Raw genomic sequence first — 23495 nt, forward strand, 5'->3', positions numbered from 1 at the left:
AAACAAACAGAAGTAATAAATAAATGATTCACATTTTCTAACAATTCTGTTTCTCTATCCAGTCCAGCCTGGTTCCTAAGACAAGAAATGGAAGAGTACACGGTGACTAGCAGAGAAACAGTTATTGAATTAGGTCAAGATTTAAATCTTGTCATCACTGAAAAACACTTGAGTAATAACAGCTCTGATTTATAGCACATCACTTAATTTCTAAAAAGAAAAATAATGAGGGATGTCACTGGAGAGAAAGTAAATTATTTTTAGAGAATGCATTTGAATTCTATTGGAAATAGTAATTCTTGGATTGAATATAGGTCAGTAATGCCCGGGCTTGAATTTTAGAATTTACAGCTGACCTAGGTCACTTAGGTTGAAGCCGAGAGAACTGTAGGAAGCAAACATCCAAGGAGGAATTTTGAAAATTCTTAGTTTAAACTTAAGTCACTTGCAGCAGCAGAAAAAAAAAAAATCACAAAATAAAATATCTATGCTGTAATCCTCATCTCTCTTGAATTTCAAAGTTGGGCCATGGCTTTGATGTGCAGACGCCAGGCCCCAAGGCAGGAAAGATTGGACAGACCTCTCACTTCTCTTTCCAGTAGAGAGAACCCTAGTGAAGATGAGATACTAGACAGCAGCCATGGAAGGGTCTCTGCTCTGTGGCTGCTTTTTTTTTTGTTGTTAGCTTTCATTTTGGTTCCCTTAGATCCAGAGGCAGTAGGTGGATTTGTTAGACTCCGTGGGTTAGTAATTAGACTGCGTTGAAAGAAAGACATTCAAATAGTTCAAAACTTTTGGGGAGGATTAATCAAAAAGAAATACACAAGAGTCTTCTCAGGTTGGTTGAGTTGTTTGTTTACATGACACAAGTGAGTTCACTCTGTAAATGTTACCTTCAAGCAAGAAGACCTAGAACAAGTCAAAGATAGAATAGAAACATTTAACCAGAGAATACAGTATGTAGCTACTGGGACATAATCACATTATATGCTGTAATCTTAAGACTTTTGATAGATGATGGTTTGGTTTTTAAGATAATTCCAGGAAAAATCAAAGTTTTAACATGCTGCTTCAGTCCTTCCTGGATCTCTTCAAACAAAAGCAAAAGCTGAAATAGATTGCGATCCTAGAGAGCAAAATAAAAAATATTTACCTACAGATTAAGACAAAGTAGATACTTGATACTCATCAAATAAATTAAATCAAATTTTGGCTCCCTATGGTATTGAAACAATTTTTAAAAGTGTAAAATTTAAAGTAAGGATATTGCTTTCATTTAGGCTGTAGATGATGTCTGAGAATCCTCTAATGATAAAACTTTAAATCAAAATTATTTTTGTCTGTAATACAATAGTTGACTCCAAACCAAATTATTTAAAAGATTTTCTCACATCAAACAAATGCAAGTAAAACTTATCCAACAGCTCCTTCAGAAGGGTGAGGGAGCTCAGTCATTCTTACAAGAATTTTGTTGAAGAATGGGATACAGAGGAGATGTGGACGTACATCAAATTGCAGTTTTGAAAAATGAATATTTTAAAAGTTTTGTGATATATTAACAATTCAAGCAAAATACAAATCCACATTTTTAAAGCTTCTGTAGGAAAACTGGTTTGATAAACTATAGTTCTCACAACAGAAGGTGGTTTGCGATATTATATTTAATATAGAAAAATAAGTACTAAGTTTACAAAAAGAAATAAATGATCACATAAACATTTACCCTTGGGCAGAGCCAAAATGTATTTTTTGTTACTGGCCTGTTATTGATATCAAATTTTCTTGGCTTGGAAAAAAAAAAAAAACGAATTAGGAATTTGGAGATACAGACTCCAAATTTGTATTTGTTAAATTATCTCTGCCAAATAATTTGAAGTCTCTGAGTCCTCATGGTTATTTTTATCTATTGAATGGCAATATTCATGTTTGTTCATCCTAGATCTCAGGGTTGTTGCAAGAGGCAAATGGAAAAATGAATATGAAAGTTCTTTGAGAGGCACAACCCACCACATAAATGTACTTTGTTAATTATTGCTGTGGAGAACAGTCAACCCATAAGTATGGAGCAGTTTAGCACTCATGGATAATAAAAGTGTGTAAAGTGTTCTGATAGGTGTAATTTTTGGTACTTCAAGCACTGAAAATGGCCTTTCTTCCTTTTTTTCCACCTCCCCTTTGCCCATTTACTTCTCTTTTGCAGAACCCCTACCTGTAACCAGTGTTTCAATATATGACTATAAACCTTCTCCTGAAACAGGAGTCCTGTTTGAAATTCATTATCCAGAAAAATATAATGTTTTCACAAGAGTAAACATAAGCTACTGGGAAGGTAAAGACTTCCGAACAATGCTATATAAAGGTAAGAAGCAAAAGGAAGGGGTGATAAATGAGGACTACTCTTTTTACATTATGTTTGCCAAATGGTTTTCTCTCTTGGTCTCAAGAGGTCTTACAATTCACTATCTGACCATGGAAGAACCATTAAAAATAGTTACTTATTTCTGAAAATCTTGTTTTGAGGAATCTTAGAACATCTGGTTTGCTAGAGTCACATGTAATACATAAGCACAGAAATAGTCAAATTATTATACTTGTATGTTAGTTTTGCCAAAGCAGCATATCTGGTACAAGAAATAAATTTGAACCTAAACTTAGAAGCATCTCACCTGTTTCCTCCTGAATATGTTAGAAGGTCATATCTAGAACTAAGGAGCAAAAAAGGTACCTTCCACCAAGTTTTGCTTGGAGGTGGTCCAAGATTATCCTCAAATGGGAATGATAATGCTTTTTGGTTCCTTTGGATGTATGTATCTGTAGACCAGCTAAATGATTGCATGAATATACAAAAGTTGGTTTTATTGTTTATACTGGCTTGATAGGGACCCTGTGGGGAGAGGAGAAAAAGAGAATCCTATGGGAATCAATCATTTTGAAAGAACCTGGTCACCTTCTCTGAGTAGACTGTTGGGGAGAAGATGGAGAGGGAGGGAAGGAGGAAGGCCATTCAGCTCTATTAGGAGTGAATTAGGATGGAAAGGACTTAGATACTCTCAGGATCCAATACCTTAACATTTCTCTCTGAGAGCATAGATAATGGCCATCAAAGTTGACTGGTTGTAACTGGAAATACATATTGGTGAGATGGAGAATGGGTACTGAAGCACACAAGGCATGATATCTAGAAAAGTGTCACTTTGATTTGCTACTTTTCCAAATTCATTTCTTCCATGGATTTCTTTTTTATAAGACATTGTTTACAATGCATGCAGTGAATTTATAGTTTTTGTAACTTAAAAAATCAAATAAATATAAACAGACTCCACAAGTTATGGCATTTTTAAATTTTCAATTAAAAGATATGTGCAGATTAATAAGTGGGGCTTTATTTGCTTATTGATCACATGCAGATACCAGTGTGTGAATGATTGAAAGCATTCTCTGGAATTTTTGCTGAATTAAAAGCTGGGAGTTTTTTTTTTTTTTGAATTATTATTATTATTTTTTATTGGAGTTCAATTTGCCAACATATAGCATAACACCCAGTGCTCATCCCACCAAGTGCCCCCCTCAGTGCCCATCACCCAGTCACCCCAAACCCCCACCCACCTCCCCTTCCACTACCCCTTGTTCACTTCCCAGAGTTAGGTGTCTCTTGTGTTTTGTCAAAAGCTAGGAGTTTTTTAAAAAGTCAATCTGCTCTCCATTTTAAGTTAATTGATTTTTAAATTTATTTTTGGCTTTTAGTTCAATAAGTGGTACTTTTGGTTTCTTTCCCACATTTCTAATTTGGATTGGAATCTTAATTTTATTATTTTCTTTAATGTTTTCCAAATGAAATCTTTCTTTCTTTCTTTCTTTCTTTCTTTCTTTCTTTCTTTCTTACTTTTCTTTCTTTCTTTCTTTCTTTCTTTTTTCTTCTTTCTTTCTTACTTTTCTTTCTTCTTTCTTCTTCTTTCTTTCTTTCTTTCTTTCTTTCTTACTTTTTCTTTCTTCTTCTTTCTTTCTTTCTTTCTTCTTTCTTTCTTTCTTACTTTTTCTTTCTTTCTTCTTTCTTTCTTTTTTTCTTCTTTCTTTCTTTCTTACTTTTTCTTTCTTCTTTCTTCTTCTTTCTTTCTTTCTCTTTCTTTCTTTCTTTTTTCTCTTTCTTTCTTTCATCATGTGTAGATAAACCATTCTACTTTAAAAATAGGCCAGTTTTTACAAGTAAGCCTAGTAAAAGCACGCCTTATAAAATTACTTTTTCCTAAATCATAAAATGGCAAAATATCTTTGATTTTTATCATAAAGTAAATGGCTAGCATAAACGTAATGTCTACAATTTCTATATGTTATCTTCTCCATTTAATAAACCAAATGTTCCTATAATAAAAACTTACTTCCAATGGTATCCAATTCTTGCAGGAAAAAGCTTTTCAGGATTTTGGATCTAAAGATCCGAATTTTCATCTCTAATTTTATGCCAATTTTGTATTACTGACCATGCCAGAAGTTGCAGGAAATAATATCTTATGGCTATTTAATCATAATTGTTTAAAACTTTCTAGAAGTATGTGGCATTTAGGAGACCAAAAGTTTAATATGATTGTCTTTATTCTTCTCAGATTTCTTTAAGGGAAAAACAGTATTTAATCACTGGCTGCCAGGAATATGCTATAGTAATATTACTTTTCAGCTGGTATCTGAAGCAACTTTTAATAAAAGTACTCTTGTGGAGTACAGTGGCATCAGTCATGAACCCAAACAGCATAGAACTGGTAAGTCTTCTGAAGAATTAAATTTGTTAAAAAATAATTAAATCATATATTTGTTGCATGTATACTTTCTATTGTTCTGAGAAAAATACTGTTCCAAAGCTAAGAAATAAATATATATATTTGTTCTACTCTAAAACAAATTATCAGTGTAAAAGGAACTGAGTAAAATATTTAAAAGAAAAATCTAAAATATGTCAATGTAATCATAGATTTCATAGATTTATAATATTTAAATGGGAAAAAAGTACATGATACTGCCAAAGGTTATAATTAAGTAACTTAACTTGATGAAGTAGACATCAGTTATTCTATAACCTGGCAAAATTCACATATGGCAGTAAAAATGATAGGTGTACAGAATATCACATTATTAAAGGAAAATATTGGGATTCAGATGTATGTCTAAAACTTGTAGTGTTTAATTATTGTAGCATCACTAATAGGAAGCACTGTTATAGGATGGATGGACAGATGGGAGATAGATGGAAGAATGGATGGAAATAATATACACATTCTAAATGCCTGTCACCAATATCAAGATAATTGACATTACCCATGCCTAATGTGCCCAAATCACTCATTAGGAATGTTGGAGAGGCCTTTTATATGGACACTGGGAATGGGGATTGTAATAGGTCACACCTAAGACTCTGCTAATCTGAATTCTAAGATTTCATGATTTTCAATAATTAAGCCAAGTCAAAGAAACTTTACAGCTAAATAAGTGACTTACCTCATGGCAATATCTAATATTCTATTTGTATTTTTCATTATTCAATTTAAGTCAGGAAACTATATAAGTTGAGTGACTTCTACCTGGAAGTTGTTCAAAGTATAAGAGAGATGAAGACAAAGTCTGGTGAGATTTGTTTCCTGTCCTCAAAAATGATAGAGATACAATACAAATGGCCTTCCTTCAAGGCAGATTGTGATAAATGTCCTAGGAGGTACAAAATTATATAACTGCACAAAGGAAGGAAAGATTAATTTTTATTAGAAGTTCATGAAAGGGGTGATATTTAAGCTGCTATTTGAAGAATAGGTAGAAACTGTTGTAGGTAGACCAGACACTGTGCCTTCATAATTTTCTACCTCTAGAAAAGTTTGCTTCCATAATTCACAAACTAATTTTGTGCCTATATGTTTCATTCTGGAGAGGTGAGGAGTGAAGCTAAATTTCTGATATTTTGCTAATGTTTCTAAAGGTATATATGCAACTCTCCTAAATATAACTATGTCATAGGGAGAATTTTTATCTTGATAGCTAAGTGCACTATAGCTGCTTTTTTGTAAGAAAGATCCAATGGCAGAGACTCAGTTTTTTTTTTTAAAGGCGATTTTGATAAGCTGAAGAATATTTACACAACTCTGCTTTGGACATGGTTAAATTACCACATGGACAAGCATACTGTCATTAGTTAATGTATATCATTAGTTAATGTATCTGAAATATGAGTGGTGATATGCTCATGTGTGCACATTATGCACAAAATCTTAGATAAATGTGTATTTGACACCACAATAGTTCTTGATGTAGGTTATCTTTATACAGTAGAAGTAAAACTGACCTCTACTTTGTAAATCCACTTGTGTATTTGACTCACTTATAGATTAAGTATTCATTATAACAGAATTAAAATTACTTGAAACTGAAAATTCCCTCTCTTACAGCCCCTTATCCACCTCGAAATATCTCGGTTCGTATTGTAAACTTGAACAAAAACAACTGGGAAGAACAGAGTGGCAATTTCCCAGAGGAATCGTTCATGAGATCCCAAGATACAGTGGGAAAAGACAAACTCTTCCATTTTACAGACGAAACCCCCGAAATTCCCTCTGGCAACATTTCTTCTGGTTGGCCCGATTTCAACAGCAGTGACTACGAAACTACATCCCAGCCCTATTGGTGGGGCAGTGCATCTGCCACTCCCGAAAGTGAAGATGACTTTGTCAGTGTCCTTCCCATGGAATATGAAAATAATAGTACGCTCAGTGAGACGGAAAAATCAACAGCAGGATCTCTCTCATTTTTTCCTGTACAAATGATACTGAATTGGTTGCCACCCAAACCACCCACCGCCTTCGATGGCTTCCATATCCACATAGAAAGAGAAGGTAAAGTAATAGGAAGTCAGCAAAAATAAGATATGGTGTGGAAAGGAAAGGACATTGAAAATAAAAACTAAAATAAATAGAAAACTAAAATATTTAGAAAAAAAAGACTGATGGCAGGCAGTTAATATTTAAAGAAAAATTGTAAAGAAAGGGAAGAATTTAATTGAGTAGCAATGCCCATGAAGACTAGAAAACAAAATTGCATAGGCAGAATCAGAATTCAAGGTTTGGGTAGTTTCTACATTGCAAGTACTAACAACTTGTGTACATTTCACTACCCAATATGTCATGGGCCCCAGGCCACTGAGGAAAACCTTATGTTTGGAAAGATTTTGAATTAAAGTTCCAACCATCACAAATTACAAAATATGCTAGAGAAGTTTTCTGTTTTCTGTTTTCTAATACACGATTTATGAAGCATGTAGCAAAACAATCTAACAAGAAGGCTACTTTCCCAAGAGCATTAGCCCTGTGTCCTCATCTAGCCTTAGGGTGTGCCTCTGGGGAACCAGCAGCACTCCACAGTTTTCCCAAAGAGGAGCTGGTAGTAAAATAGAAAATGCACAGCCACTAGTATTTTCAACATAGCTGCTGTGTATCATATCCATTGATCCAGCATCTGAGAGCCATTCTTTGCATTTTAGCCCACTAACTTCTGAAAACCAGGGCTCTGGCCTTTAGTTAATTTGGGTCACAAATCACATCTAAATTATTGTTTGTTAGGTTTTTATAGTTATTTGCTGTTTGTTTTGTTTATACAATAACATATTTCATTTTATACTTTCCAGTCTAGTAGTTCGGGTGGCAAAGTTGTCAGGTTGTCAATATTTGCAGTTCAAATGATAGCTGTTTTTTTTTTCAGGGTAGGACATTAGTACCATATAGTATAATATATTACATATTGTTTGCCTTTATTTTATTTAATAGAATAAGACACCAAAATCTGTGGATTCCTCTATACTGGATTATAGAGCAATCAACCATATTCAAAAACCGTATAAAATTGAAATCCTTAAAAAAAATTGAAATCCTTTGTCATTTCCAATTATTTGAGTCAAAAGTTTTCACATTTACCTGGAATTACTTGTATAAAGATGTCCATCTTCATCTGCTTTTAATCTTTTATTTTTCTGTTCCACAATATATTCTGTGGGAAAGAGGTTCCTGTAACTCACAATTTTTTTTAATGAGTATTTCCATGAAGGTTCAATCATGCTTTTATCTGACTGCGGTGTGTTCTGTTGAAGGCTCTCGTAGTCACCAACTCCTGAGAACAACTTCAAATGAAGTAATAAGCAGCAGGAGATGGACTTTGAAGCATGTAAAAACCATTTTTACTTTTAGAAAGTAAAATCTGGAAGAAGACAGATGAACAAGTATTACTAGTGTCAGAAAACCTACTCAGAAGAATTTCCAATAAGAAATAATTCAATTCATTCTAAGGCATTTCTGGATATTTAATACTACCACAAAGAACTGATAAGATACTTAATGCTGGTTATTTTTTTATTCCTTATATTCAGATGAGAAAGTCAACTATCGTAATCTTCTCCTGACAGTCTCCTTCTGTTCTGTGCATATAATGTTGTTGGGTGACATTAGATAAGAATATGCAGTATATACTCATCTCTAAGTTTTATTGATTTGGATGCCATATTTTAATTTGGTTATTCGAAAGTATCCTGAAAAACAATGTGAATACTCGATCATGTTTCTTTTCTAGTACCTTTGATGAAGATGTATAATTGAACTTGGCAAAAAGGAAACAGTATAAAAAATACTTATTTTTAAAATTAATTGACTTGTCCACATTCAAGGCCCTTTTGGGTTTCAATTCATATATATTCTCCTTTTTTTATATATATTCAGAAAACTTTACTGAATATTTGACAGTGGATGAAGAAGCACATGAATTTGTTGCGGAACTGAAGGAGCCTGGGAAATATAAGTTATCCGTGACAACCTTTAGTTCCACAGGATCTTGTGACACTCGGAAAAGTCAGTCAGCAAAATCACTCAGTTTTTATATCAGTAAGTACCAAAGAGACTATTTTGCACTTACAGGGGAGCTAGGACAATGGAACTGGGGAGATTAATGATGCTCGGGCATCAATTATTCATCAAACCTCAGAGACCCTGAGAAATTGTCAAGGTCAGAAGAGGCCCAGATCCATGAGATTTAGACAGCAGAGGAAATATATGTATGTTTAATAGTAGCAAACCTACCCAGAGATTTAGCTTATGCATTTTTTTATTATTGTGATAATTGAACATTTATTAAGCTGACCTTCCACAATAGCCAGAACAAACTCTCCAAGGACATGGACACACTGTTTAGGAAATATGACTTTTGTTTGAGGACTTATAGAAAATTGATGTTGTTGGACTGTGGGGAAAGTCTCATTAGAATATTAGCTGAGATAATTCAAAAGAAAAAATAGATTTAAGTGTAGTAAGACCTAGGTTGTCACCATAAATTTGGCATAAGAAAAGAAGGCTAGAGCATCCTAAAAGCTCCACTGTCAAGTCTTAGGATGGTTTCTACTGATTCTATGAGGGGCATTAACAGAGCAAATAACTAGCCTCCCAAAACTACACAAATCATGCATATCTGTAATGGTTTCAGCTTATCTGAATATGTTCACTAGAGGTTTAGAAGCCAAACATCAGTTAGCTAGTTTATCAGCAGTTAAATATGCCTCCCATCAGCAGAAAGAAAAAAAACCAGAAGGCAATGGATAAAAATGGCTCTTCAAAAAAGATTATCGCCATATACTTTATCACCTTCTCCAAAGGCAAAATACCACCTTTCACCAAATAATTCTCAAAAGGGTAGGTGGGAGAATGAGAAGGGGGACAGAAGGAAGAGATCAGTTTATTTAACAACTGAAAAATGTTCAAAGCGTTCTATGTAGCATTTCTACTTAAGAACCTAAAAATATCACTACTGGTGATAGAGGCCTAAAGATCCATTAGATATACAAAAAGAATAGTCATGATTGCTTGCATGTCTTTTGGTTATAGAAGATCTCTGATGTGAGGTCACTAGAGAATGAGAACAAAGTTTAGTATTCGGTTTCCCCCATTAAGTTTTTTTTTTAAGATTTTATTTATTTATTAATGAGAGACACAGAGAGAGAGATTGAGAGAGAGAGAGAAGCAGAGACACAGGCAGAGGGAGAAGCAGGCTTCCCGCAAGGAGCCCGATATGGGACTCGATCCCGGATTCCAGGATCACACCCTGAGCTGAAGGCAGATGCTCAACCGCTGAGCCACCCAGGTGTCTCTCCCATGAAGCATAAAGTGTTTTATTAACAAAAAGATTTCCCTGTCAGTAGAGGTCCACCACAAGTGTCAACAGCTCTTGGCAAAGCTCCTTCAGCTATTCTGGCCATGCTGGCCCTTCCCTTCTCTGAATTTCTACTGAGTTTCATAGGGAACAACACAAAATACAAAGCTTATTTGTGTATAATAGTTTTCTAGATTTGTTTTATTTGTGTATGTCTTGCCTCTTATACCAATTATAGAGTCTTAGCCTAGGGCCCATATTTATACTATTTTATTAATTCTGTTATACATTTAGCAGATATTCACTGAACTACTTTCATGTGTTGGGCACTCTGCTCTAGAGTATCCAGACTGACTAGTACTGTTGAGAATGTTGTAGAATTGCTAAAAATATGATTATTTCAAGTAGATGTATATTAATATTCATCTAGAAAAGTATAGGGCACTAAAAATTTTGGTCTTTTTAATTTTATTTGCCAATAAAATAATGATACTTTTAGTGTTTATGATATTCCCCTCTGCAATAATGAATTATTCAAGTGTACTGTATATACATACCTTTAGTTTAAAATGGGATATTATAGATATAAATACTACACTCAACTGAGTAAGCCCCCTCAACATAGTGCGGACTCATGCCAGCTAATTATATTAGCAGCCCATTTTCCTGACCAAACTGTTCCAGTGTTAAGCTATGACATTAATATTTATTAAATTACATCAACATTTATGTTTGTCTCGTTGCATTATGACTTGTATTTACGCAGTTTTGAAGGCTATCCTCAGAGATGCAAAGGAAGATAAACATTTACCTTAGCCTCCCAACAGCTTTATATTTCAGTTATCCCCATGTTTCAGGTGGGAAAAGAAAACTGAGTCACAGAAAGTTTAGTGGCTTTCCGTGCCCAAATGAGGACTGGAACCTAGGAATATTTGACAGCAAAGTCCATTTCCATGTAGCTTGCAGCGACCCATTATCTTGGCTTGATTAGCAGGTTAGTCCTAACATTAAAAAAAAAAAAAATTGAAGGAGAATTCATTTTGCTTCCTTCAACCATGGCTCACTGTGGTCCTACGAATCTTCCTCACAATGATGATAATACCTCAAATTTACATAATTCTCTAACACATGTGATCTCATTTGATGCCAGTGATAGATGGCATCCTGATAAATTGTCACAAAACTTTGATCTAGGAGACCAGAAGTCTGGGTTGGGCCCCAAGCACTTACTAGCTCTGTGACATTGGACAGGTCATACACATTTCTGGGCCTCAGTGTCCTCATCAGTTAAATGAAGTATTGGATCTCTCAGGTGTTCAATTCTAACATTCTATGATTTAATCCATCTGGCCGGTACATTGGCAGAGTCAGAGAAGTTAAATCATTTCCCCAAGGTTACATCACTAATAATGAGCAAAGTCGAGTTTTGGTCCCCTTTCCTGTCTCCAAACCAGAATTTTTCCCAGGTTCCTAGTGTCCCCAGAGGTTTCATGCAGGGGTTGAGAGCATGGATTCTGGAACCAGCCTTCCTGCGGGTGAATCCCAGCTCTACTTACCCTATCTCTGCCCCAGCGCCCTCATCTGAAACTGGGATTAATACTCATACTTATCTCATGGGTCTGTTACGAAAGTTAAAGGATTAAGTATGGAAACATAGGTAAGCCTAAAACAAAGCCTACGACATGCCGAATGCTCTGTCTCTTTGCCATCATTATTATTATCATTTTTTTATTGTCATGATCTCCCTGGCCCCATTTGCTGTGAGCCTGAGATGGCTGTCCCCAGCAGAAACACTTGCTCCTTTTCCCCTCCTGGGTTCCAGCCCAGGAATACTGCTCCCTCTTAAGACACTGAGAAGCATATCCTCAGTGAATAAAGGAAGGTTGCACATGTGCATTTCAACAAGGAACTTCTGTAGATAATAACCACCTCACCCCTTCTCCATCCTTCCTATGTGTCAGGCACTGGGCTAATAACCACTTGAGCAACTTAAGAGAACAAAGCTAACAGTGGGCACTTCTGCGGAGACACTTTATAATGAGGAACCCACCATGACCCTCAAATTATCACCCGGATCTCAGGCAGCTTCTGTAATTGAGTCGGCCTGCTGCCTATTTCTTCGCTAATATGATCGCACCCCACCTCTTTGATCCTGCTGTTACCAAATTTAAAATCTTTTCACAGGATGGCAGTAGAGGCTAATTTGAATCTCAAAGTAATTATTTCTAGAGATGGAAGATCCTAACGGCAAAGGGATTGTAAACACTGATGCGATGCCCCCCCCCCCTTCCACACCCTCCCTTCTTGAAAAGAAGTAAATTTTCTCTGGTGGAGAATTTACCGGGCTAACCTCCGAGGCACAGGACAGCTCAAGTGGAGCTTCTGTCTGTCTGTCTGTCTGTCCATAGAATGTTCCCGTTGCTGCTGCCACCGCTGGCGTTAGATCATCCAAGGGTGAGGCCAGCTGGGCAGTGGCCAGAGAGCCATGCCGGCCCAGCTGCCAGTCTTACTTTGATCTGTGTAAGGGCAAAAAGGGAAACAACCTGAGTTTTGAAACTAGACTCTGTGATCTCCACCAGCTCAGCATGGAACCTTGTGCTCTTATTTGAAATGTCCAGGCCCTTTGGGAGAGTGGATCGAAGAGCTGACCGAGAAGCCCCAGCATGTGAGCGTCCACGTTTTAAGCTCAACCACCGCTTTGATGTCCTGGACGTCTTCCCAAGAGAACTACAACGGCACCATCGTGTCTGTGGTGTCACTCACCTGCCAGAAACAGAAGGAGAGCCAGAGGCTAGAAAAGCAGTACTGCACTCAGGTAAAGGCGCAGGGAAAAAAATAGAAACAAAAAGCAAAACAGGCCGAGGGGCGTGCTTACCCCTGCAACCCAGGAGACCATGGCAAGAGGGGGTGCCGGGGTCTCCCCGCATGCTTTGTGAGTGGGAAATGAGTGTGCATGGTTCTCCAGTTGCAGTCCTCTTCCCTCTCCCTCTAAGGACCACCCGCTTCCTTTTATTTTCACGCCTCGTTCAAGACACCTACAATGTGCCAGGTACTCAGATAGATGTTGGGGATCTAGGTGATTTTTTTTCTTTCTTTCTTTCTTTCTTTTTCTTTTTTTTCTTTTTTTTCTTTTTCTTTTTTTTTTTTTTGATCTAGGTGATTTCTGTGTCTGCCTCTTGCAGAGTCTGTAATCTAGTGAGAACTATGTGTGAGGGAGCATACAGTCACTGCTGAGCATAAAATAAGGCCTAGGCTAAAAGGAAATGATTGAGAGGCTCTAGGAGTTGATGGAAAGAAAGATTTGGGGAGGAGTAAATATGGAATTGGGGCAAGAAGATTTGGAAACTGGTCAGGAAAACTTTTCCCAGGGTAGGAGACAACCAAGCAGAAGGTTCTGGGGAAGTTTTGTTGGCTGGTTGGTTGGTTTTATTCTTTTCCATTCTTTTTCTTGTTACTTGAACTATAAATAGGGTCATTCATGTGCACTGAAAAAATAATTCAAAAATTAAAAGTACTAAGGTAAGAAACTCCCTTTTCACTAATCACAGCTTAGAGGAGCTTTGAAGGATAAATAGGAGTTAGGTGAGCATGAGGGAGCCTGAGGGGCAAGCGAAAACGGGGTGCAAATCAGTAGTTCTAGAAATGGCTACTAGGATGAATTTCCATGCCCAGCCACCAGTCCTGAGCAGAAACCCTGCCACATGCCCCCAGGGCAGACCTTGCTTCCCATCACCCCGATTATCCACGGGGAGCCTGGAGCTCAGCCCTGCTTTCCTAAAACCTTGTTTTATTTTTTTCCTAAGATCAAATTCACTGATTCCTGGTGTCTTAAGGACACAATATTTACTTCCCTAAAGGCAAAAAAAAAAAAAAAAAAAAAAAAAAAAGAAATTATCAACTCGTGTGTCATGCACTGGAAATATAATACTCAAAAACGTTTGGCACATGAAAGCTTTTTGGAACGTTTCCATTTATCCCAGGAAAGTTAGACAGTTAGTGAAACACAAAGAATGAGGAACTTTGAGTTGATAAGATGAACTCAGGAGTCATGGCCTTTGGAGTGCTAGAAGGGCTTAGGAGTGTTGAGATAAGCCCTTCCTTGAAGATGAAGCTACCCCTTGACTTGAATTAAATTAAGGAGTAAATATGCTAAACCGATTAACTTGTAATCAGGACTCACTATGCAGTTTAGTAGATTCCTTTCCTGAGGAGAGGAAAGATGGCTGACTTGTCACATTGGTAGAAAATGGGTTTCTCTTATAGAACATGACACAGAACTTGACCTCTCCAAGATACATTTCTTCGCCCCTCATCTAATGCACAAATTACATATCTTTTGCACAGAAGCCAGAGGCTAACGGTATTGATAGAGATTGTAAATTATAAATGAGCCAGGAAAGACCAGTCTCAGTGCACTTTGACAATGCCTTCTTGAGATGCAAACATGAAATGAAACTGTTCAGGATTATAGGCAAAGAAGCCAATATTTAAAATGGAGGGTGGGATCTAGAACCCAGTGTGAGGTGTTATCTCAATTACAAGAACATTTTGAAGATTGTGTTATTACACCAACATTATCCATTGCCCTACTACTACTACTACTACTACTACACACACACACACACACATACACACATACATTTTTAGATGAGGAAACATCCATTCAGAAAATCTCAAAAACGAGTGCCTGGGTGGCACAGTTGGTTAAGTGTCTGACTCTTGGTTTCAGCTCAGGTCATTATTTTAAGGTCATGAAAACGAACCCCTCATTGGGCTCAGCATGGAGTCAGCTTGAGATCCTCTCCCTCTGCCCCTCCGCCTGGCTTGCGCTCTCTCTCTCAAATTAATTAATTAATTAATTAGAAAAAAAGTCTCAAAAACTGGCCTGCAGTCATGTGGCCATTAATCAAAAGAGCCCAGAAAATATTATCCCAGTATTTGGTCTGATTTGGGCTTATTTCTCAAAGCAACCTTTATCCAAAAGGAAAAAATAATAGTATTTCTTTAATTCTGTATTCAATGGTACTGTGATTACATTAAAATTCAAAATGCAGCTCAAAACTAAGAGTGATTCTAAAGCCAGACACATACAGTAGTATTCACCCCCTTATTCATGATTTCACTTTGCATGGATACAGTGTCCCATGCTCACCTGTGGGCCAGAAACAGATGATCCTCCACCAACATATAGTCAGAAGGTCAATAGTAGCCTAGCAAGGGGTCACAAAGTCTATTTCATTCACCCCAATTCATCTCATCATGTAGACATTTTATCATCTCACAACATCATAAGAAAGGTGAATACAGTACAATGAGATATTTTGAGAGAGACTACATTTACATAACTTTTATTATAGCATATGGTTGTAATCCTTTTTATTATTGGTTATTGTTAATCTCTTACTATGCCTAATTTATAAATTAAACTTTACAGCAAGTATATGTGCATGTATAGGAAAGGACATAATACGTATAGGGTTCAGTACTACCCATGGTTTCAGACATCCATTGGGGGGAGTCTCAGAACAACATATCCCTTGCAGATAAGGGGACACTATGGTATTAACAGTTAATATAATGTTTCACTATTTTATACTTTCACTTGCCCTACTTTGCTTCTACCAGTGACTATACCACAGGATCGTTGCTTTATACATTAGATACATCATCCATGAGACTCGCGGCTAGTGCTTCTACTCTTCTTTACACTACCACTGATTTCTGTGTGCTAGGCGGGTCCTGCATAAGATCCTAGAAATAAAACAGATTTGACTTGAACCTTAAGTTTATGAAGCTTAGAGTCTGACCTTCCAAGTAGGTACATTGTACCCATTAATTTGAATTTTTCCTCATCATGTATATGCTCTTCACATCTGGTTGTTGTTTTGGGTATGAGTTTGCATGCAAATATTCATAGAAAAGGATGTTTTGTGATGTATGCCTCCTAACCATTTCAGTGCTCTTCATTAATAAATATATGTTGAACATGAAGTCTGTGCTCTATAAGTGTTATATACATAAAGGATCCGGTCAATTCTTCAAAGTAAATGTGCTTTCAGTACTTTCTCCAAAGTCTCACACACAATCATAAATTTCAGGATTAAAAAACATCATATATGAATGTATATTTATTTTCACATGTGATCTGCCTTGGTCCCCGAGTGTTTTCTGACAATGTACATACCCAGTTATTTAAGTCTGTCATGTATTTCCTATGCTCTCTAAGACATCTTTCCTCCTATTTCTTTAGCTGGGGAGGAACAGGACTGGTGCCTCATCAGAGGGGTGTTGGGCTGAACTAAATTCTCTGGAATGGCGATGGAGCCAGTTGGGAATGAGAGAGAGGAAATAGTGGAATACAAAGGAGGGATAAAAATTGGGGGAGAAGGTGTGGAATGATTCTCCTCTGGAGAATAAAATATGTGTTATTTAGGAGGGAGAATTCAGGGGCATTTCTCTTGCCTGCCTTACCTACCCAAAGGTGATCCAGGATAAATACTAGGGTATGGAGGGATGGAAGCTCAGATACAGGCTGGTGGTTCAGTAAATATTCAAAAACAAGACAGCAGGAAGGAATTAGGGTTTATTATTTGTTACCAAGGTAATTTTTTAAAATAGTGTGATGTATATACACATAGTTGCTTCTTTATGAAAAAAAAATAGGGGTGCTGGGTGGCTTAGTCAGCATCTGACTTCAGTTGAGGTCTTAATCTCAAGGTCCTGGGGTTGAATACTCTATGGAGCCTGCTAGGAGCCCCACCTTTAGCTCCTCCTCAAGCCCTAGGTCAAGACAATCGCTCTGTATTCAGTGGGGAGTCTGTTTGTCCCTCTCCCTCTGCCCCTCACCCCGCTCATGCTCTCTCTCTTTCTCTCTCAAATAAATTAATAAAATCATCTTAAAAAGAAGTATAATGTCCCTAGGATGAATTTATTAAGATGGCATGTTTTATTTATCAAGGTGTAATTGATGTATAACATTATATTAGTTTCAGGTGTATAACATAATGATTCAATAGTTGCATGCATTGGGAAATGATCATCACAATCAACCTAGTTGCCATCCATCACTGTACAATGTTACAAAATTTTTTTCTAATGATGAGAAATTTTAAGATTTATTCTCTTAGCAATTTTCAAATATGCAACACAATATTACTGACTGCAGTCACCATAGCGTAGGTTACATTGCTATGACTTGTTTATTTTATAAGTGTAACTTTGTACCTCTTGACCCTCTTGACCACTTCCCTCTGTCATCCACCTCCCACTCCCCTCCCCTCTGGCAACCACCATTCTGTTCACTGTACCTAAGAGTTTTGTTTTGTTTTGTTTTGCTTGCTCATTTGATTTGCTTTTTTTGTTTCCACACAGTGAAATCATACAATATTTGTCTTTCTCCAACTGATTTCACTAGCATGATATCCTCAGGGTATTAAATATGATGGTATATTTAAGTGGCTACGATTTCATGTAGTCATTTGAATAATCAGAATCAACCACTTGCTTAAAATATTATCAAACCAAAGAAACTTTACCACCCTGAAACAGTCTACACTTTTTTTGTCCTGCTATGCTAAACATTCTAAATGAGTGATTAATGAGCTATGTTAGCATTCAGAGGTATGCCTGCCTAGATGTCTATGATGTGCTGTTAGGTTTTAAAGAAAAGTTTGGAGCAAGTTAATAATTAACACCTATATGGGTCAATATAATGTTATTTATGTATTGAGGAGGGTCTGCAGATTGCCTACCAAAAGGTTGGAAATGAGGGGAGGAAGACCAAAAAATTGCCAGTTTACTTCATTTGCTCTTCTACTGTGCAAATAATTTCCACAATGAACATTTACTAGTTTTATCATTTAAAAATTTATTTTAAAGAAGTAAGACAGCATTACTTAGTTTTGTGCAACATACACGTCTTGTTTATGGTTTGTCTCTTTGAGAAAAGCTCTATCAGATTTCTAGTTGGCTAACTCTGCCTAGATGACTGTCAGCAGAATTCACATTTGAAAACATGGGTAAAAAATTCTTACAGGAGTATAAATAGGAAAGAAAGGAGGGAAATGCTAATGTATTCATTCAACTTAATTTTATTTTGCTTAAGTTATTGGAAAAGAAATTATGATATGCTTGTCTCCCTACTTAACTTTTAGAGCAAGTTCTACCAATTCAAATTATACAATTTTTATTGTGTAGAATCAGTTTCCAGTATCAGAAGATTTTAAAATTCATATCATATCAATTCTGTGTTTATTCTTAAAATCACAATGAAGCCGAATTAAAAAAAAAAAACCTTATAGCATAGGTAAGCTGTCAACGATACTGTTCTTCATTGATTTATGCTCCTTTCCACAGCAAATTATATGTTATGTACCCTAGAAGCCAAAAAATTGCTGAGTAATGAGTTACCTCTATTGGTACTCTAGTTTAAGCATCCTCTGGGAGGTATATATCATAGTATTATCTATAGTTTATCAATCAGGAAACCAAGGTAAGAATTGTAAATAAATTATAAATAAACTTTCATGCTTACAAAAGAGTAGAGGCAGGATTTGATTTCAGGCAGTCTGAATAGAGAGAGAGCCTGTGTTCTTCCTACTAAGCAAGACTTTCTTAAATATTAGAGGTACTAAAGGTCAAAGTCACACACTTCTTGACCTGTAAGCTGAAGTATCAATCCTAGTGCACACCAACATTTTAAACTTTAATAAGTACATTTCATTCATCTATCTGTTCTGTCTTTCTCTATATTGTATTTGTTACCAAAACAAAAGTTTTTTTTTCTTTAAAAGAACAGCAAAAGAGAGCTCATCTAAAGGAGAAATATTTTCTTCAACATTATTTTATAGGGTCACAATAGCCTTGAGAAGCACTTATCAATGTACTCCGTGCTGAGTCCCGTGACTTGCCCGGAACAGGCGTTAGAGGTCACAATACTAGGCTTCCAGTCCCAGCGCTGAATCTAAATATGTGACCTTGGCCATTTCCTGGCTTTACTTTCTTGATCTATTAAATGAGAGATTTGGAGCAGATAATCTCTGAGGTCATTTCCATCTCTATAATTAGATATTTTATGCTTCTAAGTGACGAGAGACTAAAGACATTCCTGTACTGATCTTTGTATGTTTTTAGCTGACACCACAGTTTAGGATGTCAGACTCCCCTTATGGTATTGCTGATTTGATTATGGTTAGAGGCTGATGTGTCTCTAGTGTACATAGTTGAAATTGACATTGATGGGTATAAAGCAGTTCGCGGGGCTTATTAAATCCAGCCATAGAATTTGAATGTTCTGGGTTCCCCTCAGTGTTCACATAAACTATAAATCATCCTAATTTTGAAATCTGACCTTCCCCAGAACAAGCAAAGGCTTCTGGATTTCAAAGGCATCCACAAAGAGTCCCTGAATATGATATCAGCCTTTGTGTCACGTTATGAAAGCCCAGCTCTATATAAATCATATCGGGTGTTTGGTTTAAAGGTGAACTCAAGCAAATCTATTATTGAAAATCTGGTTCCCGGTGCCCAGTACCAGGTCGTGATGTACCTAAGAAAAGGCCCTTTGATTGGACCACCTTCAGATCCTGTGACATTTGCTATTGGTAAGTTGCCAGCCTCAAGAATAACTATCAGAGTACTGTTTTGTTGTTTGTTTGTTTGTTTGTTTGTTTTTGCGGCTTGGGGGTTCAATGCCTACGCCCAAATCATTATCATCATAAATGGGGGGGACCCATACTCACCCAATATTCTACATTCAGAGTAATAAGTGACTATAGTTGTATACCTGGGGAATATCGTTAACATCAATGACTCAGGGAAAATATGATTTATTCAGTGACCATATCAGAAGAGCAAAAACCCTAGTTATTAAGTTTGAAACTGTTGCTAAGTTATTAAATATTCCTTCTTGGCTCTCTCTTTTTTCATCCCGCCCCACTTCTTCTTAAGTTCCAACGGGGATAAAGGATTTAATGCTCTATCCCTTGGGTCCTACGGCAGTGGTTCTCAGCTGGAGCAGACCTTACTTAGGAGTGTTCAGAAAATATGTAGTTGAAATGTTTTATTTCAACCCTGCTACCATGACATCAGAGTGGACAACGTACTATGAAATCGCAGCAACTGTCTCCTTGACTGCCTCAGTGGTAAGAAGCTGTCACACTTCCCTGTGCGAACAGATGAAACTTTCCGTATCAGAAAAATTTACCTGTAAATACACGAGTGGCTTGCTACTTTCAAGAGTTTGGTGTGGTTTTTTTTGTTTGTTTGTTTGTTTTTTAGTCATTTTTGTTTTCTGGACTCATTTTGTCTTTGAGAGAGGTTGAGAGAGAAAGAGAAAAAAAATATGTGAAACATGTTTTCACCCCTAATTGCACACAGCCACATTTTAGGAGAGCTATCAAATGCTCATTGTTTCTCTCTGCTTCCTGAGGAGGAAAACACAAAAAATTTCCTTTAGTCATTCAATAATTAGTTGACACTGTTTAACGCTAATGATGAGTATTCTTAACATCCATGCATCTGTTGAATACCTCTAATGTCAGGCCGTGACAGGCTCCTCTTCAGGAGAGCAAGTCAAAGATTGCTTTTTCTGGGACTGGCTTCTAAAGTGCAGTTTCCTACAGGTCACACATGAAGTACACAGCTGCCCTATACCCAGCGGACGACTCTGATCTTTGCCACCCAACAAGGACGCATGCTTACGGTCCAAACTGGGAGAATAGAGTTGGGAGAGGTCGGTTTTCTTAGAAATAGGGGGATGCATACGTACAATCACTGACAAATAAGGACTGTTTCACTGTGTAATACAGCTTAGGAAACTGCAAACGAAGCCAGTATTGGAAATATTTGACTCTGTACCTGTGAACCACTTTTTAAAAATTATGTTTGTATACCATTCTATTTACACCTTACCTCAGTGCAGAAAGAATTTTTAATGAAAAAAAATTGGAAAAGAGAAAAAGGCACAGAAACATAGATAAAAAATACTTATTATTTTCATGACCTAATAAAAATAACTCTATTCCAAAAATATGATTTTCCTCCCCTTAGTCTTTTGTCTCCTTGATCTTTTCAGAGGATAGCCAATCTGTTGCCAGCGTGGTACTACAACTTCCGAGTTACCATGGTAACATGGGGAGACCCGGAATTGAGCTGTTGTGACAGCTCCACCATCAGCTTCATAACAGGTGAGTGGTGTGCGGGAACTGCCCCCATGGGGAGGGAACACTATTTTGAAGAGTTTCTAAAGAGATACATCTCCAGAAAGTGCTGGTTGTTCACCCAGTAGTGACGGAGCGTCAGTTTCATGGATGGCAGTATGCTTGATTCTGAAAACTCATTATTTGTTTAAATGATAGTCTTTAAAAATTAAAATATGTTTTTAATCCTGAGTTATTGTCCTCTATTGTGTGCTCCTGTTTGGAATTGATTAGAACAGAGTTGTAGCTGACAGAGCTTTCAGCTTCACACTGACATGAATTGATTATACCCATTCGATGATTATATTTGCTAGAGTGTCTCCATCTCCTTATTAATTAAACCATTTTTAAAGTCACAGGCTGATGGCAGTGTTGTCCATTGTGGGAGTTAAAATAGGCTTTGGAGACAGGTGGGTTTGAATCACGGATCTGCCACCTATGCTGTGTAACCTGTGCATGTTAACTTTTCAAAGCCTCAATTTTTTTAAGTGTAAAATGGTTATGGTGATAGTATCTGTTATTTTTTTCCATTTAAATACATTACTTAGGAGACACCTGAGTGGCTCAGTTGGTTAGGCAACCCACTGTTTGTTTGTTTGTTTGTTTGTTTTAAGATTTTTATTTATTTATTATTATATGAGAGACACAGAGAAAAAGCAGAGGCATAGGTAGAGGGAGAAGCAGGTTCCCTGCGAGAAGCCTGATGCAGAACTCTGTCTCAGGACCCCAGCATCATGACCTGAGCCAAAGGCAGACATTCATCCTCTGAGCCACCCAGGTGCCACAGCATCCCACTCTTGATTTTGGTTCAGGTCATGATTTCAGGGTTGTGAAATAGAGCCCGGAGTTGGGCTCCACTCTGGGCATGGAGGCTGCTTAAGAGTCTTTCTCTCCCTCTTCCTCTGGCCCTCTCCCCCTAAAAAAATACATTGAAATATTGGCACAAAGTTTAAGTACTTAAACAACAGTTAGTTCATTATCATACAGCAGAGATAGCAGAGGTGGTCAGAGATGACAATGAAAAGGGGAAATTCATCAGAGAAACACTAACCCTTTTGAACCTTATTTGAATGAAAATTCTTCTGGAACTTTTGGTTGGACTGCAAGGCTATACTTAGTGTTATGCTGAGAGAAGAAATGTTAGCAAAATAATGTTAACAAAATATTTTCTTCCAGGGTCATCTAGTTTTACTCTATCAAGCTTTATCAAAGAAAGAAAAAGAAAAGAAATTAATCATGTGGAGGTGCCTGGCTGGCTCAGTCAGTAGAGCATGCAACTCTTGATCTTGGGGTTGTGAGTTCAAGCACTACAGTGGGTGTAGAGAATACTTAAAAATAAAATCTTTAAAAAAAAATTCATCATGTGAATTCTTACACTACCGATGTATGTAGTTCATCTCCTTCCCTTACGAGACAATGTCTAAGAGCTCTCTGTGTTCCAAATGTTAACAATAATACTAGAATAAAAAAGTGAAAAAAGTACCAAAAAGGTAGAAAATACCAATTATGTCATTAGTACTGTATTAGCTTCTTGACTGTGTAAATAATTGCATGTTTAATTTTAATTAAATTTTATGGAGTAAATAATTCATACAGCTTAACTTTATTGACATTGCTTCTCTGAGAACACTCTTTCTTCTCAGACAGAGCAGATGTCTTGGAAAAGCCCAGACTTTGCATCTGAACACTTCACTGAGCAGACCTGGCTCTGCAAAATTCTAGCTGTCGAGCTTTAAGCAAATCATCTCAAATGATCCTGGACTTCTTTTTTCTCATTGGCAGAATTCAAAATGCTACCTAACAACTGGCTAACAGAGCAAAAGCAAGTGTAATAGAACTCATTGCAATAAGGCAGAAAACTGCCTCAATAGGCTCTTTGCAGTGTCTCTGAGGGGAACATCAGAAATGAAAAATTAACAGGATTTAGGGTTCTGGACTCAAGTGGCTTGGGTGTGCCTTTCAAAGCTGGAAACTTACTGGGTTGTGGCAAGAGGGGTGATGGGCCTGGCAAATCTGAATAGCCATAAGGTTAATAAGTGAGCTACTTGCCGAGGTGAGCAATCTATTGTCTCCAATAAATTGATCTTTGGGAATTCCTTATCTTTGCCTGAGATAATCAACTAAGTCGTGTCAACACTA

General features: G+C 36.9%; 1 protein-coding gene across 2 annotated transcripts in view; it reads left to right on the forward strand.

Annotated features, from left to right (window-relative positions):
* The window catches only part of PTPRO (protein tyrosine phosphatase receptor type O), a 235899-nt gene that overhangs the window by 142197 nt on the left and 70207 nt on the right, over nucleotides 1-23495 (forward strand). For both annotated transcript variants that reach the window (XM_055318687.1, XM_055318688.1), the window contains exons 3-10: nucleotides 2201-2359; nucleotides 4602-4754; nucleotides 6426-6869; nucleotides 8739-8900; nucleotides 12777-12973; nucleotides 19640-19760; nucleotides 20107-20300; nucleotides 21233-21344. In XM_055318687.1, the coding sequence (XP_055174662.1) occupies nucleotides 2201-2359; nucleotides 4602-4754; nucleotides 6426-6869; nucleotides 8739-8900; nucleotides 12777-12973; nucleotides 19640-19760; nucleotides 20107-20300; nucleotides 21233-21344 (1542 nt within the window). The remainder of the gene's footprint in view (nucleotides 1-2200; nucleotides 2360-4601; nucleotides 4755-6425; nucleotides 6870-8738; nucleotides 8901-12776; nucleotides 12974-19639; nucleotides 19761-20106; nucleotides 20301-21232; nucleotides 21345-23495) is intronic.

This window comes from Nyctereutes procyonoides, unplaced genomic scaffold (assembly GCF_905146905.1).
Source record: "Nyctereutes procyonoides isolate TBG_1078 unplaced genomic scaffold, NYPRO_anot_genome, whole genome shotgun sequence".
NCBI lineage: Eukaryota > Metazoa > Chordata > Mammalia > Carnivora > Canidae > Nyctereutes > Nyctereutes procyonoides.